We start from the raw sequence: 14,658 nt of genomic DNA on the forward strand, positions 1-14,658 counted from the left end.
CCCTGTTGTACCCACTTTTGGCCCTCTGATCTCAGTATCTGCTCGCGAGAGTTTTCAAGCCTTTGACCAAAGAAACTTCATAGAAGAACATAAACTACTCACTGACTATCCTTTTTCACTTAAAGTTGGGACTGTGCAGAATTTCAGTGCCATGGTGTTATTCTTTCCATTAAAGAAAAGACTGGAAAAAGCTGATCTTAAACCTACCAATGGACTTGCCCACAGGCTGCCCTTCCTTTTCAGTTTCCAGAGTGTCTCTAGAACTGAGGCAATTGAAGGTATTTGCTGCTTTCACCAAGTTCAGCAGTGGTCTCTGGTTTGTCTTCCAAAGTACCACACACAGTTCACCCTGGACTCATCTATAACTTCACAGAATGGTTCAAAGCTTTATGTCTGTGCTCTCCAGAATTGCTGCTTGTTCTTTAGTGGGTAGGCCTGGAAATGTTTGTCTTGCTTCAGCAGTATGGAAGAACTGGGAATTCCACAGTACTGCTCATCCCCCTCTTTGTAAATTCAGATATATATATTTGCCTTACCACGATGGTTTGTGATCCCACCTGACCCAGATACTCCCCGGGGAGCAGCATTACTGTGGGATACTGTTGAGATCCACAAGCTGCACGTATGGCTAATGCCCAGTGACTGAATGAAAGAGGCAGCTCAGGGTCTGCTGCCAAGTGTCCAAGCTTGTAGGAGGCAAGGAAAGGGCCTATTTCACTTTCCTGTGATCACAGCTGGCTTTTTGTTTGTTCCTGCCCCACACTGAAAGGGCCACTGGTGGAAAGCTGTTAGTGATAAAACCAGATGGGAACACCCCTGAAGAGCTGCAGTATTGACAAGAGGATTCTTGGTGAAAAAGGAAGTAAACCAGCATTCCTGAGTTTTCCTTGCAGCAAGACTTGGTCTCTGGTTTGGTTCGTGGAGGCTGTTTGCATCCTGGCTGCTCAGTTAACACTGTAGGTTCTCTAGGGGTTTGTCATCCTGGCTGAGGGTTTGAGCTGATATTTGCCCCTACATGGTTTGCCCTGCATTCCAGATATCACTGGGGGAAAAGGAAAAGCATCAAATACTAAGGAATGTCTAACTGATGTGGCCATCTTAATTCCTGTTTTTTATTCATGCTGCACCAGAGAAGATCCCTAAAACCCAGGACTGTCAAGTGTCACTCTAAAATTCCTTCTGCTGCAATGCCTGAAAACACTTACTGGAACTGGATAATCAATAAGCAGAGCAGATGAATTCTGAAGTGATTAGAAGTGTATTTTGGGCTTTGTAGGCTGTGGGGTGGACTCCACTGTGTCTGTACCATCTGGTGCACTGCTCTTGGTGCAGTGCCATCCCTGCACACAGAGCAGCAGCACGAGTCCCTTCAGAAGCAGCACGAGGGATTCTAAACCAAATCAGAAGCTGGTTAGGGTTTAGAGACTGTCATACAACAGCTTCCTGCACAGGCAAATCCTCAGAGATTACAATTCCCTTGATACAAAACATGGCAGTGGTTTGAAATCTGATCCCTGTTGTTACTGAGAAATTAAATCTGATGAGGGAGCAATAACGTGCTTCCTCACAGCTCCTCAGGAGGATCAATAGCACCACGAGCAGTGGGGTAATTTGCTATACAGCAAATTCATACACAGCTGTCATCAAGCCGTGCAAAATGAGACAGTTCGTTTCATGGTCTGTCTAGAAAATGACAGTCTGTGGCCCTCCTAGACCCAGCTCCGGATTTGCTGTTTTATCCAACACCAAAATAAATATGATGCAGAGCAACTTTTCAATGTTCACTTCAGGGTGGAGTCCAGAAAAAATAACGTCTGTAAAACAATACTGTACATAAAGTCTTCAAACGTTTAATTCAAAGTTGCTCCTCAAAGCAAGCAACAAATTTGCCGTTGGACCAGCACCGATTATTTGGCATTTCTGTTGCATCTGAGCAGGAGCGATGATGAGCAACGACAGCCGAGGGGGCAGCTATGTTGTACACGGGGCTGGGAAAATGATCCTCATACTGCTGCTTGGTGACTGCCCGTCGACTTACAACCACTTTTCACCCACCGGGCACCAATCCAGTGACCAGGGGGCACAGATACAGTGTCCAGGATTGTTGGCTGTGAAACAAAAGCAGGAATTGCAGTGAGGATCTGCAGTGAGCCCGGCGCGCAGAGCCCCGAACACCCTCGCTGTGGTTCCCGCAGCCGTGCGGCAGCTGAAGGTGCTTTCCGGGCTCAGGGCTGGCACGGGTGAGCGGAGGTGAGGCACAGGTGAGCGGAGGTGATGCCCGGGTGCGTTTTCCCCCGGTGCTGGGCGGTGTTTTCCAGCGTTCCCCAAGCCGTGCCAGTCCCGCGCTCCGGCCGGGATCACCGGGCGCCTCCTCCGCCTGGGAAGCGCATCCCCGAGGAGGGCACGGTGCTGCGCCGTGCCGCCAGCCCGCGCTCCGTGCCCCGGGGGCGGGACGGGCCGCGGGACAAAGCGGGAGAAGGCGGGATAACGCGGGAGAGGGCGGGATAACGGGAGAGAAGGCGGGATAAAGGGAGAGAGGGCGGGATAAAGCGGGAGAGGGCGGGATAAAGCGGGAGAGGGCGGGATAACGGGAGAGAAGGCCGGGATAAAGGGGGAGAAGGCGGGATAACGCGGAGCGAGCGGCTCCGTCCGAGCAGTGCGGCCGCTGGCGGCGCTGTTGCGCTGCTCTCGCGAGACCGCCGTGCTCTGGCGCCGGGGCGGGCGGCGGCTCTCGCGAGAGCTGCGGCGCCGGAGCCGACATGGCGGAAGGTGAGGGGGGGAGCCCGGGTGAGGGGCCGGGCGGGGCCGGGGGCTCCGCCGCTCCCCGGGCACGGCGGTGTGCGGCTCCCGCCGTTCTCCCGGGCCGGACGGGCTCGGCCCTGCCCGCGGCGGGTGGGGCGGGCCGCCCCCGAGGTGAGCGGGAGATGGCGGGGGCCGCGGGCGGACACCCCCGGGCGGGGCCGGCCTGGTGCGGGCGGCTTTCCCTCTCGGGCCGGGGCTCGGGGTGGCCGCGGGCGGCGGGAGCCGGGCAGGACGCGCCGCCGAGCCCTCCCCGCCGGCCGTGGGTCAGGCGGGGCTCCTGCCCGTCCCGTGGGGCTCATCCCGGGCTCTCATCCCGGCGTGCCCTGCCCGAGGCTTTCCCTGGAGCAGGGCGGGCTGCCTGTGCTGCAGCCACTTATGCCCGAGCCCTTTTGTCAGGCTCAGGTGAGAGCTGCACAGCTCCTGGAATGCCGCTGGTTTGCTTGAAGACTGTCAATTGCACCGTTCAAATTAATTTAACTTAATGGGATTTGAAAAAGAAAAAAAAAAAGCTTGGATTTTTACAGTTCTGTTCGTTTCTGCAAGACAAGCTTCCTCTTTTTTTTTTCTTGGAGGGAACTGAGTAGGCAAACGGAGCTAAAATGCTCCAAGTTGCAAAGGAAATGAAGTTAGAGCCTTCAACTGTTGAAGTGCAGCTCTTGGACAGTGGTGAATAGTTGTAGAACATTGTCTGAGATGGAGCAGATGCTGCTGGTCTGGTGTGCATCAGCTGAGGGGATGCTGCAGTCAAGCTGCTAAGTCCTTAGAGGAATGCCGAACTTCCTGTGTGCTGGAATACCACTGCTTCATATTTAGCTAACCAACCTCTTATGCTTGTTTTTAAGCCTTGGTGACCCAGTTCTGGAGGGTTTTAGATATCCAAGTTGGCTTCAGGTAGTGAAACTTTCCCCAGTGAGCCCCTCGAGGATGTGAGGCTCTGGCTCAGAGTCCTCCTTTGCAGAATTAACCTGCAGCTGATACAGGCAAGCTCTGTTTCAGACAATCAGTACTTCTCAGAGATTCTTCCCTGGCTTAAGTAATTCTCTGATCTTTTGGCTGAAGAAAGCACATGACCAATGAATGATCCTGTGTGAAGAGAAATAACAAGCTGGAGTTATCACCCTTCTCAGTGCCTCAGGATGTGTTGGATGAGGGGCTCATTTTGTCCTGTGAACCTGCAGCCACATTTCTCTGGTTAAGAGCTACAGTTGAGTCAGCTGAAAAGTGAAGGCTATTAAGGAAGGGAGCTTGTCAAAATGTGGTTATTAGCTTAGAAGCCAAGTGCTTTTTTCTCTGTCTAGAAAAATGCTGCATCAGAATTTTTGCAGTTGCTCCCTGCAGGTTGACTGAACATCTGTTAAGATGAGAGCCAAGTTGGTGTTTGTAATTTCTGGGTCCTGCACCTGCTAATGCCAGAGGTTTCCATGGGTCACAGTTGTTGGATTAGTGCTTGAGTGTCAGGAAGCAGTAGCTGTAGAGCTTTGGGGTGGTGGCAGGGTGAAGATCAGAAGTATGCAGAAGTGAGGAGGAACAAGAAAGAGTGACTTGTACATCCTTGGGGAGGGAAGGGTCACAGTGTGGAGCAGTGGAGGGGTAAAGAAATCATAGGGTCTTCTGGAATATTTCGCTTAGGTCCACTTCATCAGTAAACAAATCTGTCTGTATGGCTTCTGGGAGTGCTTTTGGTGGGTGGAATGGGCTGTGTGATGGCTTCCACTAGACCCTCCCTCTCATCTTTGGTATGTGCTATCTGTCTCCTCATTGCCTTTTGCCTCCCTAGTTGCATTCAGCTATTTCCTCACGAGTATTTCTGTGCCTTCTCCTACAAGAAAATGACAGTAGCCTTTCCTGAAACCCTCTTCAGTGTCTTTGCTATGGAATATAAACTTCTCCCAGCTCTTGTGATGCTGATCAATCTGCCAAAAAGCTGTTAGCAAAAGCTGCTCTTATTTACCTGGCCTGTGGCTCAGAAGAAGAGGCATTTTGTGTTTTCTGCTCTGCTGGACCCAGGGATCCTCTTCACTGAGGCATTTGGGTTGTTGTTTAGCCAGAGGCTTACTGGTGTCTTACTGAGCCTGTCCTTTCATGTCTTGAGGCCAGGACCATCATTAAGTGTGTGTGTGTGTGTGCCTGCAGTAATTGTGCATTTTACTTGTTCACTCTTTAAGTGAGCAGTTTATAGGGAAAACTGAGGCTTTGCTCTTGTGCTGTAAGTGTTGATTAACTGGACATCGAGGACTCGCTTGAATGTGCATTTGAAATGTGCTGTAAGATCAGATACTGTCCTCAGGTGTAACTGCTACACAACGTGTGTGCAGGTAGTCATGTAGAATAAGAGAAACTCTTTTATTTTACAGTTCTTGTAATTGGTACAGTAAGCAACTACCCATCAGTGCTTGTCACTGAGTTTGCAGGAAGCATGTGGTGTCAGTCTGAAAATGAGAGTTCTCAGAGCTTTGGCTCTTTGAGGTGCTTTCACTGCTGGTGGGGATTGTCTGGGATTGCCCTGAGAGCAGCAGTAACAGCCTGGATTGTTGGTCATGCACCAAGCTTCAGCTACTGCTGTTTGGGGGTTTAAGGTGCTTCTGCAATGTATCCTAATGATTTCAGGCTAATCTGGAGCTAGTGAGCTGGCTTTGGTAAAATGACAGGATTTACAATGTTCCCTCTGGTCTGGATTCTTTGTTCCCGTGGTTTGAGTGGAAGATGTAGTGTTTCTGTGATGTGCATGCAGTGAGCTTCACTAGGCAGCTTCTTACTCCTAGCATTTGAGTTTGTATGCCATCTAAAAGTCTTCCTGCATGAACAGTGGTGCTGTTCATACACTGAATTTTGGTGCAGCTCTCAGTGTCTTTTATCTGGGCTCCTGTCAGACTCCAGTTCTAACAGTGGGACTTGCTTTGTGCCCCCCAACACCATCCTTATGGGGAAATGAGGAAGGAGTAGTTGCTCAAGGGGCATTCCTTCTAGTTCTGGGAACACCAAAACTGCAGTCATCTTCACACAGAAACACTGACCACAGCAGGATTTCAAACCCTCCTTGAGGCTTGGTGTGGTGCTGATGGCACCATTCTGGAATCACAGTATATTTCAGTACAAAAAGGAAAGGTATCCCAAAAAAGATGGGATCTATGAAATTTTGAAGGATGAAGCCAATGAAAAGGCTGTGGAAGGAAGCACCTGCCAAACCTGCTTAGGCAGCGTTAACTGAAAAATAAAATGGGACATGTTGCCTTTTGTTTATTCATTACAAGAGTTGTTAAGTTAAAAGATTCATGAGGAAGCATTTGCTGCAGGGTCTGTAGAGGACAGCCTAAACAAGGTGTTCTGTCTGCAGCACAGCCAGAGACTGATGTCTGCCCTGGGGACCTGTGTCGGAGCAAGGCCAAGGTCAGCTGTGCTGTTCAACTTTGCTACAGAAGCAAGAAGAAAACACTGATCAACAGAACTCAGTTTCTCATTGTTTGTACTAGTGATGTTTAGTAAATATTTTAGAAAAGTCATTGAAATATAAGTTCCTGGCTAGTGGGGAGTAATTTTGTAGGAACTTTCCCACCTAAAATCACTGGTTAGCTTCCAAATTTATCCTCCCTGCCTCCTCTTATTTTAGGACTGGTTTGGGATTTGGCCTTACTTGAAAAATCGACTTAATGATAAAGGGAAAATAATGAACCCTGTGATTAATAGCAAGCATATAGTTTTTACAACTGATTTAATCCATAAATAAGCATTTATAAGTTGGTTTTAAATACCTGTACAGATGTTTCCCTCCAGCAGTGAAGTGTAGAGGTTTTTCATAGAGTTGAGTTCAGTGAACAGTTTACCCCAGCATGTTGTGGAGTGACCAGTTAAATGTGGTGTAGGAGGGGGCTCTGCAATGGGATGGAAATGCCTGTTCAAGGATCACATTCCCAGGTGCTGTCCCTGTGCTGATCCTGAACTGAAATAGCCATCATGGGCCTGACTCCATTTGTGCTGCCTTGCCAGTGGAGGAGTGTGTGTGCCTGCAGGAAGTGGTTTTATATATTCTTGAGTGGCCTTTGGCACACAGATTGTGGGGACAACCTGCTTTCCACTCTGGCCGTTTTTGGGGGAGTTTCTTAGCTGACAGGTTGAGGAGTTCTAAACAGGTCAGTTAAATACTCTGAGGCAGACATGGTGCATCAGCAACTGTTCTAATGCTCATTTGTGGTTTGAGTATCAGCTGTAAAGTCAAACAGCATCTTAACTAGGCTGAAAAAATGGGTAAGAACCAAAGACTTAGTCCTCTGCCCCACCATAATTCCCACAGAAATGGACTCCCATAGGAACTCTATGGCATTCCTGACCAAACAGAATTCAGAGCTTTCTTTGTAAGTGGCTTTTATCGCTGTGTTATGACTTTTCAGTATGTTTATGAAAATGACACAAAATAGAAGGTTTAATAGTGGGGGTGAGATGCTCAGGTATTTGGAAGAGGAGAGACTCACCTTGGAGTGTTGTCATTAAACAAGTGTAATCTGAGGGCTGAGTTACCCTCAGGTGCCAAACAAAGGTGTGCATGTCCCAGGCTTGCAGTAACCCTGTGTGCCTTGCAGAGGAGGTGGCCAAGCTGGAGAAGCACCTGCTGCTGCTCCGCCAGGAGTATGTGAAGCTGCAGAAGAAACTCGTTGATACGGAGAGGAAGTGCAACCTGCTGGCTGTGGAGACCAACCAGGACAATGCCAGTGACACCTTCATCAGTCGCCTCCTGGCCATTGTGGCTGAGCTCTACCAGCAGGAGCAGTACAGGTGAGGGATCCCCCTCTGGGGAAAGGGGCATTTACAATAAAACCTTGGATTTTATGGATGCACTAGGTCCTGGACTTAGACAAGGAAAATTCTTTGCTGCTGGGTGTGAATAGGGTCCTGAGCTGGTGTTGTAGATGGAAGAGCATGCTAAGGTTGTGGCATAATTAATCCAGTTCTTGAATTGAGAGCTCTAAGCAAAAGTTCATCTCTCAGACAAATTTAAGAAAACTAATCATGATCACTGTCAGCAGGAAAGCTCCCTTTGAACAGTAGGAGTTTTGAACTGAACCATACTTAGTTGATGGATTAATTACACAATGTGTCTGCAAAAACTGTTCCTTTCTTGAAAGGTTTTGTCCTAAAACGTTTTCAGTTCTGTATTCCTGTTGTGCGTGAAGAAGCTTGAAATAATTTGGCTTGTCTAGTTGTATTAGTGATGTATGTGACTTAGTGATACACTGTATTTTTGAATCTCAACACAAAATTATGGTTAATAGTTTCTTTTCCATAGGCACACTAAGAATCCCTTCCATATTCTAGGTCCCTGAGCTGATTAAGTTCTGTGACTACTATGATATTTATCAATTTCTTTGAATATTTATCTGTGATACTTATCTTACTATGATATTTATTTTACTATAATATTTATCAATTTCTGTTACTGAAAGCAATGCCAATATAGTAAAGGAGTTCAGTCATGTAAAGAAAATCTGTTTTAGTTAAAATTTCCTTGCACCAGCATCTCTTCATGAGCCTCCCTGAGAAAAGGCCCTGCAAGAACTAACTTACTGTAGCCTGCTGGGTAAAAGATTTGATAGGTAGTATATGTCAGAAGAGTTGGAGCACTTTATTGCTGTTCAGCTTCTTAGCTTTTAAGGCATTGAACAGTTGTCTAAAAGGGCCTAAATGTCACAGAATGAGAAAGGTAGCAGGTCCCAGTGCAGGTTTCACTAAGTAACATCTCTGTGTTGTGCTGTAGTTTATAGCAGTGCTTTGATTTGGAAAATGATCTGGAAAGCACACCTACACAGCCAGAACATTTGCAAGGCATGGGATTTCAGAAAGAGCAGGGCAAGTATTTTCTAACTGCAGTGGATAAACTGGTGCAAAGGGTCAGGGTGAAAGGGGTGTTCTTGGCAGCTGGTCTGCTGGGCACTGGGGATTCTGCCCTGCACTCAGGCTGCTGTCAAACACCATTGCTCTCTTGCTGGTCTTGCCTGAAAGCATTGGGGCTTAGCTGACAGCATTAGTATGGACACTGTGACAGAAATATTTAACTTCAAGACTGTTGGCTTTTCCTAACTTCCACAATAATTCTCTTGCTGTTTATTCTGAAATGGTTTAAAAAACCAAACCCAACCAAGCACTTGAAATATGAATGACTCATTGCATTTCTCCCTAGAAAAATAAGAATTGTCATTTGACAACATGTTCTACTTAACCAATTGTGTTCTCATGTCTCAGACAACTTGAACCTAAATGTGGATACCCAGACATAGATACCATGGAGATGCTGAATCTGTACATACCTCAGAGCAGGAGAAGCCTGCATAATACATGTTTGTGCTTTTTTCTTGTGTCAGTGATCTGAAGATAAAGGTTGGGGACAAGCACATCAGGGCTCACAAATTTGTCTTGGCGGCGCGCAGCGACACGTGGAGCCTGGCCAACCTTGCCTCAACAGAGGAGCTGGATCTGTCAGGTCAGTCACTGCTGAGTAATGTGATGCCTCAGTTGTCTTCAGGGTGACTTGTGAAAGGGCCTGTTGGGAGAAGGTTGCTTCAGTGCCTTTCAGTCTGGTGCCGTCCACTGAAAGTGGTGCTTACTCTGTTGATGGCCAAGCTCTCTCTCTGAAAAGTGGTGGTGAGCTTATGAACTGGGTGCTAGTGGTAGTTAAATCAATAACCTGCCTTCTTTCTCTTTAACAAACAGGGCTTGAGGTTGGTGGCCTGTTTGTCTTTTCTAGAGTCAACTAAACATAATGAAAAACAAATCTGTATGGAGGAGCTTGACTTCTTCCTTTTTGAGGAAGGACAGGGCTTTTTGAGGTAGTGTGCATCATTTCTCTGAAGCGTGTCATGGAAATACCTTGCTGCTTGTTAACATAGTGTGTGTGGGAAGTGAATGCAAGTACTGATGTGTTACTGAAGTTGTTTGCTTTGGCACTTTGATACCTTTGTAAAACAGGTGAGGAAGAGAAGTTTTCTAAAAGACTATCTTCTACATGAGTGTTTTGTTCTGTTGTAGCTGTTTCTTGCATGTACTTACACTGGGCAGTGCTTCTGCAGATTGAACCTCTCAACTGGCTTTTCTGTACTTAACAGTGTAGGAGAGCCTTATACAATTAATTTGTGAGCAATAAAACCAGTTAAATAAAACGAAGTTAAGCAGGCTTGCTGACTGGCATCTTGAATATTAAGCGTTGACTTCATGTTTTGTACTTAATCTTATCACGAATTCTAAGTGTAGACAAACTGGAAAGCAGCAAGTCACAGCAAGCTGATTTTATGGGACAGCTTGGGCTTCCTTGCAACATGATTTGTGGATCTTTCTGCAGCCACAATAAAACAGATGCCAGGGAGTTTTGAAACTGAGTGCTATGCTAACAAAAATTACTGCTGAAAAGCTCTTGTTAGCTGTAGTGTCATTACAAGTGTCAGTCCAAAGCAGTTCCAGCTCCACATCTAAGCTAGTGTGAGAATCTCAAATGTAACTGCAGTCTTACATGTTTAACAATGCAAACACTGCTTAAATACATGCTAGTAAATAATACTTCCCACTGTAAAATTGCATTATTGATTTTTTAAAAAATTTGATTAGCTTATGAAGTAGCTGGAGCAAGAAACAAGCTGTTCCCTGGTAATGGTTTTCTTAAGGGGTTCTCATAAGAATTTGCAAGGTGAGATTGCCTGAATCTTATCTTCAGAATGCAGGCAGCATTTGAGATTGAGTGCTCTCAGAGTTCATGTAATCTGTAGAATTTTCTAATCTTTAAAAGAGTAGAAAGAGATGAACACATGTTCTCTTACTGAGAGGGAGAAAATGCACTCTTACTTCTGCCAAGGCAGAGCTGATAGTACATCTCAAGTAGGTTTTCCGATTTCTTTGAGTTTGGCAAAAAATACTTGTCTTACTAAAACCCTGTGATTCCTGGGAGGCAGTGTGCATGCCAAGTACTGCCACTACTCTGCAGATAATCTGGGCCAATCCTCCACCTAAAGGAGGTATTTTAGGATGGGTATTTTGGTGTTTTTAATGGTTTTAATTCAATTTAAAAAAAAACCAAACCAAACAAAACAGCTCAAAGGACTTAGATTGATTTTTTTAAATGAATGGCATTTCTGTTGTAGTTGATCTGATCTTCTGAGGTTATTCTTATCTCCATCCTTGTAAGATGGATTGCCATTTTATTTGTGAGTGGGTGACAAAGGTCCTTGGCCACTGGGCTTGTGTAGTGTCCCATGGTGTGATTTTCTGTTTCTCCCGCTGTGTAAAAACATCTGTTTGTGATCAGTCTTGTAAAGACCTGAAATCTAACCAACTCCTTAAACTGGCTCTTTTGCACTTTTCCTAGAAATGCTACCAGCAGTTTGAAGTGCTTTGTAGTCATTAGCAAAGTGTAACAAGGTGTAATTTGTTGGAATGCAGCAGTTCAGGACATCGGGCTGTTAAATGAAAAAGGGTCAGGTGTGGATGTGCATTAGGCCATATGTGAGGGACCAAGGACTTTACAAGGGCCCCTAAATATGCACCATTGGTGTGTAGATGTTACAGGGCTCCCTGCATTCTCCACAGTGTCACAGTGTAAGAAGGTTTTCCTGCTTGGTGCCAGCACTGTTACTCATTTCAACTTCTGACCAATTTCACCAGTTCTGACATTTTGAACTAAGTACAGTTTCAAAACAAGTCTATTTTTTTTTTTTTTTTTTTTTGGTAGCTGTGACTTTTAGAAGTCAAAGGAGTAGCAACTGCTAGGATAGGTGATTGTTTTTAGGTGTTTTATTAATCCTGTTGCTCCCTGTACCAGATGCTGACCCAGAGGTAACCATGGCAATGCTGCGGTGGATCTACACTGATGAACTTGAGCTAAGAGAAGATGATATCTTCTTGACAGAGCTCATGAAATTAGCTAATAAATTTCAGCTCCAGCTGCTTAGGGAAAGGTGAGTCTTAGTAAATATACTTGAACTCTTGAACCTTGTTTGAACAGGAATAAGATGATAGCTGCCGGCAATAGGATAAAACTATGCTTTTTCAAAGTCTTGAGCTTTTAATAATCCAGCATGTCATTCAGTTTATCAGGGGAAATGATGCATTGTGCTAGAGTTAAACTGTAGCAGACTTCTCACAGTCTTTTGTGTTTACTTTTCAGTTCTTCTCCCAGTCAAACTAATAACCCCAGTCTGGTGTTTAGAGGAGATCAGTGGAATAGCATCAGGTTCAGGAGAGCTGCAAGAAAGGAATTGTTAGAGAATGCTAGGAAGAATCAATGGCAATTAGTTTGCAGTGTTGAAGTGGCACAGGTGAAATTTTTGTAACTTCTGTGCATCTTGTGCAACTTTTCTTCAGAAATAAGGTTAGTGTAACAGTATGATGCTTTCCCATTCTGAGAGTATGATTACACTGTGGCACTAGGGGCTAGGTTGTTATCTTGAGTTACAGAGTGTTTAAAACTGTTTAGAGTTAGTGAGAAGCCTGAATGTACACACTGAAACCTCGTCAAGTTTTGTACAACTTCAAAGCCTTCAATTTAGTCAAAGTACCCTTTGATAGAATAATCCTTTGCCCAAGGGGTGTCTGTAGCAGTATGTGGCATTCATAATCTATGATTTGTATGCCTTCAATATAAAGCAACTAAATTGCTGTCAGGTGTTCTGACCAGAGAAGTTGTAACCTGTAAGGCCAATGCTGAAGCTGCTTCAAGCCTTGTACCAGCCTAAAAGCTGCCCTAATGTTGTGCTGTGAGCTTAGCAGGTGTCTGGTCATAGTAGTCCATGTGTAGGATGCCACTGATAATTATGAGATGCTTTTGTGGGTATAGAATCACTGAATAATGGAATTGTTTAGGCTGCAGAAGACCACTGAGGTAGAGTGGTCAACAGCCCAGCACTGCCATTGAGCATATCCAGGTGGCACACCTGCACACCTGTTAAATCCCTGCAGGGACGGTGACTCCACCCTGCCCTAGGCAGCTGTGCCAGTGCCTGACCCTTCCAGTGAAGACATTTTCCTAACATCCAACCTCAACCACCCCTGCCTGTGATCACTGTAGTACATCTTCTTTACTTCCCAGCAGAGAATGAGCTGCAGTTTGTGCCCTTGGGAGAACTGGGGTGGATCTGTCTTTGCAGACTCCTGCGGTGTGTTGTTATCACGGGGCCTTGGCTAGGTGGATTCTGGTAGAAGTCTGCTCTTAAGGCAGGTGTCTTCTAGGGCTCCTCCTGAAAGTATGTTTATGCAGTTTAGCCTTCTAGTAAAGCAGGTCCCTGCCATATTCCACCAGCATCTATGAAAAAGCATATTAGGACTCTGTTACAGCATGGGAGGTTGATTAGGTAAAGCTTTTTGATTACTGCCCAGTGTCTTTCCTGTTCTGACAGATGTGAAAAGGGAGTTATGTCACTGGTTAATGTCAGGAACTGCATCCGATTCTATCAGACTGCCGAGGAGCTCAGTGCCAGCACCCTCCTCAACTACTGTGCTGAGATCATTGCCAGCCACTGGGTGAGTCCTGCCACAAGGAAGCAAGATGAAAAGTGTTTGCACATCATAGAAACTTAACAGTGGAATTTTGCTTATCTTACCACACTGTCTAACATCAGTTACTTGGTCAGTTGTCTTGAGAATGTCTTGGTGAGGGGGAGGAACCTCTGCCTAAAGACTTGTTGTGTTCCTTGGAAATATTTCACTGTACAGAGTGTCTCAGTTTCCTAAACATGAGCAAGATAGAAGGGACTGTCTTCTAATAAGCAAGAGGGTTGTTTATCAAATCTGGCTTCCAAAGTGTTTAGAAGTTCAGCCATAGTTGGTCTCTGTCTATACAAATCAAAAATCCCAGGCCTGCTTCTACTTCTAAAAATAATTCATGGAAGCCAGGGAAATTTATCTTCTGTAATGGAAGGAGAGGCAGCCAGTCTTGCAGCCAACTTGGAAGTTTCACTTGCTCTGATCTCTCATTTTGAAGAAAGTTTGATTAACTGAATAATGAATTAGCCATTAAAATAAGACTTGTCAACAGTAGACTTCTGGGGGGGGGAGGGGGGCTTTAGGTTATTCTAAATCTGAAATGCATACTCTAGATGTGGAGGTTTCTTTCCTTGGCTAATTCTAATGCAGAAGGAAATGTTTTGATAAATTAATGCATTAAAAAATTACTATATGAGAACTTGTGGGTCAGCAGTTTTAACTCTTGACTTTATTCTTGACTCCTAACTTTTGATGCTTATCTGTACCTGGAAATGAAGTTGCTTTGTTTAGTCAAATGAGCACTAAGTCACACCTAAGATCTTTTTATTCCTAACCTTCTGTTTACTTTTATTCATAATTGTATGAATCAGTCTTAACTCTGACAAAAAGTCCTACAACTATTGAAGAGTAAGTTAGTAGAGGGTTATTTTAAAGACTAGATGTAAATCCACCATAGTGTCTGGTAAAATGCTAGTTTTCCATGTCTGTAGACAAAAAGGCATAAAAATTTCACTAACTGATCTTGAAACTGAAGTGTAAGATTTAAAGCTTCCTGATTGTTTCTTCCTAATCCTAAGAGACTATCTGTGATTGTTCTTGCCAAAACGTTATCAAAATGGAACTTCTGACTGAACTTGGTTTGTGAACTTCAGAATTACATTGTGCAATGCCTTGTCTATAAATAAAGCAGGAGTATTGCTTACCCCTCTCTTGTTTTATCGCTCCCAGGATGACCTGCGGAAAGAAGACTTCAGCAGCATGAGTGCTCAGCTATTGTATAAAATGTTCAAGTCAAAGACCGAATACCCTTTGCATAAGGCCATTAAAGTTGAGAGAGAAGATGTAGTCTTTTTATATCTTATTGAAATGGATTCACAGGTATAGTGAGACTGACTTGACCTA

The 14,658-nt window shown here is 45.1% G+C and overlaps 1 protein-coding gene across 1 annotated transcript in view; it reads left to right on the forward strand.

Annotated features, from left to right (window-relative positions):
- The first annotated feature begins 2,606 nt into the window (after window positions 1–2,606).
- ANKFY1 (ankyrin repeat and FYVE domain containing 1) overlaps window positions 2,607–14,658 on the forward strand; it is a 32,641-nt gene continuing 20,589 nt past the window's right edge. The window contains exons 1-6 of the mRNA XM_066202240.1: window positions 2,607–2,769; window positions 7,377–7,569; window positions 9,153–9,271; window positions 11,597–11,732; window positions 13,170–13,293; window positions 14,485–14,634. Of these exons, the coding sequence (XP_066058337.1) occupies window positions 2,760–2,769; window positions 7,377–7,569; window positions 9,153–9,271; window positions 11,597–11,732; window positions 13,170–13,293; window positions 14,485–14,634 (732 nt within the window). The 5' untranslated portion in view covers window positions 2,607–2,759. The remainder of the gene's footprint in view (window positions 2,770–7,376; window positions 7,570–9,152; window positions 9,272–11,596; window positions 11,733–13,169; window positions 13,294–14,484; window positions 14,635–14,658) is intronic.

The sequence above is a fragment of the Chamaea fasciata genome, unplaced genomic scaffold, assembly GCF_029207755.1.
Source record: "Chamaea fasciata isolate MVZ Bird 193981 ecotype frontalis unplaced genomic scaffold, bChaFas1.0.hap1 SCAF_21, whole genome shotgun sequence".
NCBI lineage: Eukaryota > Metazoa > Chordata > Aves > Passeriformes > Sylviidae > Chamaea > Chamaea fasciata.